Raw genomic sequence first — 858 nt, 5'->3', positions numbered from 1 at the left:
TGACATTCAATAGATGGCTAACGTTAGCAAACGTTAACATTATATGGGGAAGATTTCATAGCTAACATTTGAGTTACCGTATGTCTCTGACATGTCGGCGCCGCTGCTGAAACGACTTGGACTCCAACTGTTTGAAAGAGGTGATGTCTCCTCCAGATAACTGGGGTTTCAGCTAACGATCCCCGTCTTCTGATTAAATAACAACTGTGGGTACCTGCCTGCAGACGTAAGTAACCAACCAGCTAAATAAGCTATCCACTACCGCAGCAACACTCGTCCGACGTAAAGTCGTAAACCACACAGCATCAGCACCTTGTTCCTGTTTACTGAATATCAAAATAAAAGTTTTATGACGGACCGCTATAAATCGCATCGAGGTTGCATCTTATAGCGACATATTTACAAAAGAGCCGAGCCTGGCATATAACCAACGTGAATAGCAGTGTAATTATTCTAACCTTAACCTAGAGCTAAGTAGGCTATATGAATATTTTAAGAATCACATTTATTCCAGCAAACACAGCAGGCATAGACCTGACGCCTGGGTCTATCATAGGCTACCATTGCACTGAAAAATCCCACTGTGGGTGCATCCCATCCTCTATTTGTCCATCCTCCCTTCCTTCCTCCTGTCCTAAACTCACCTTCTCATAAATTGTGTGAAGGAAACGAGGAAGGAATGTAAAGAAGGTGGGAGGAATCAAGGAGAGACAGATAGGCCTATAAATGAGATGTCCTGCTCTCTCACTCATTACTAAACATCAATACTGATCATGCGGTGAAGCATCACCTCTTTGACTAGAACTAGATGTACTACTGTAAAGCGGTATATGACCACCGCTTAGTCCTGTGCATTCT

The 858-nt window shown here is 43.0% G+C and overlaps 1 protein-coding gene across 1 annotated transcript in view; it reads right to left on the bottom strand.

Moving 5' to 3' along the window:
• Nucleotides 1–291, bottom strand: part of rab4b (RAB4B, member RAS oncogene family) — a 19,198-nt gene extending 18,907 nt beyond the window's left edge. Inside the window, exon 1 of the mRNA XM_062553251.1 lies at nt 78–291. Within this exon, the coding sequence (XP_062409235.1) occupies nt 78–93 (16 nt within the window). The 5' untranslated portion in view covers nt 94–291. The remainder of the gene's footprint in view (nt 1–77) is intronic.
• Between the last annotated feature and the right edge of the window lie 567 nt (nt 292–858).

This window comes from Sardina pilchardus, chromosome 13 (genome assembly GCF_963854185.1).
Source record: "Sardina pilchardus chromosome 13, fSarPil1.1, whole genome shotgun sequence".
In the NCBI taxonomy this organism is placed as follows: Eukaryota; Metazoa; Chordata; class Actinopteri; order Clupeiformes; family Clupeidae; genus Sardina; species Sardina pilchardus.
This window is presented reverse-complemented; position numbering and strand designations above follow the sequence as displayed.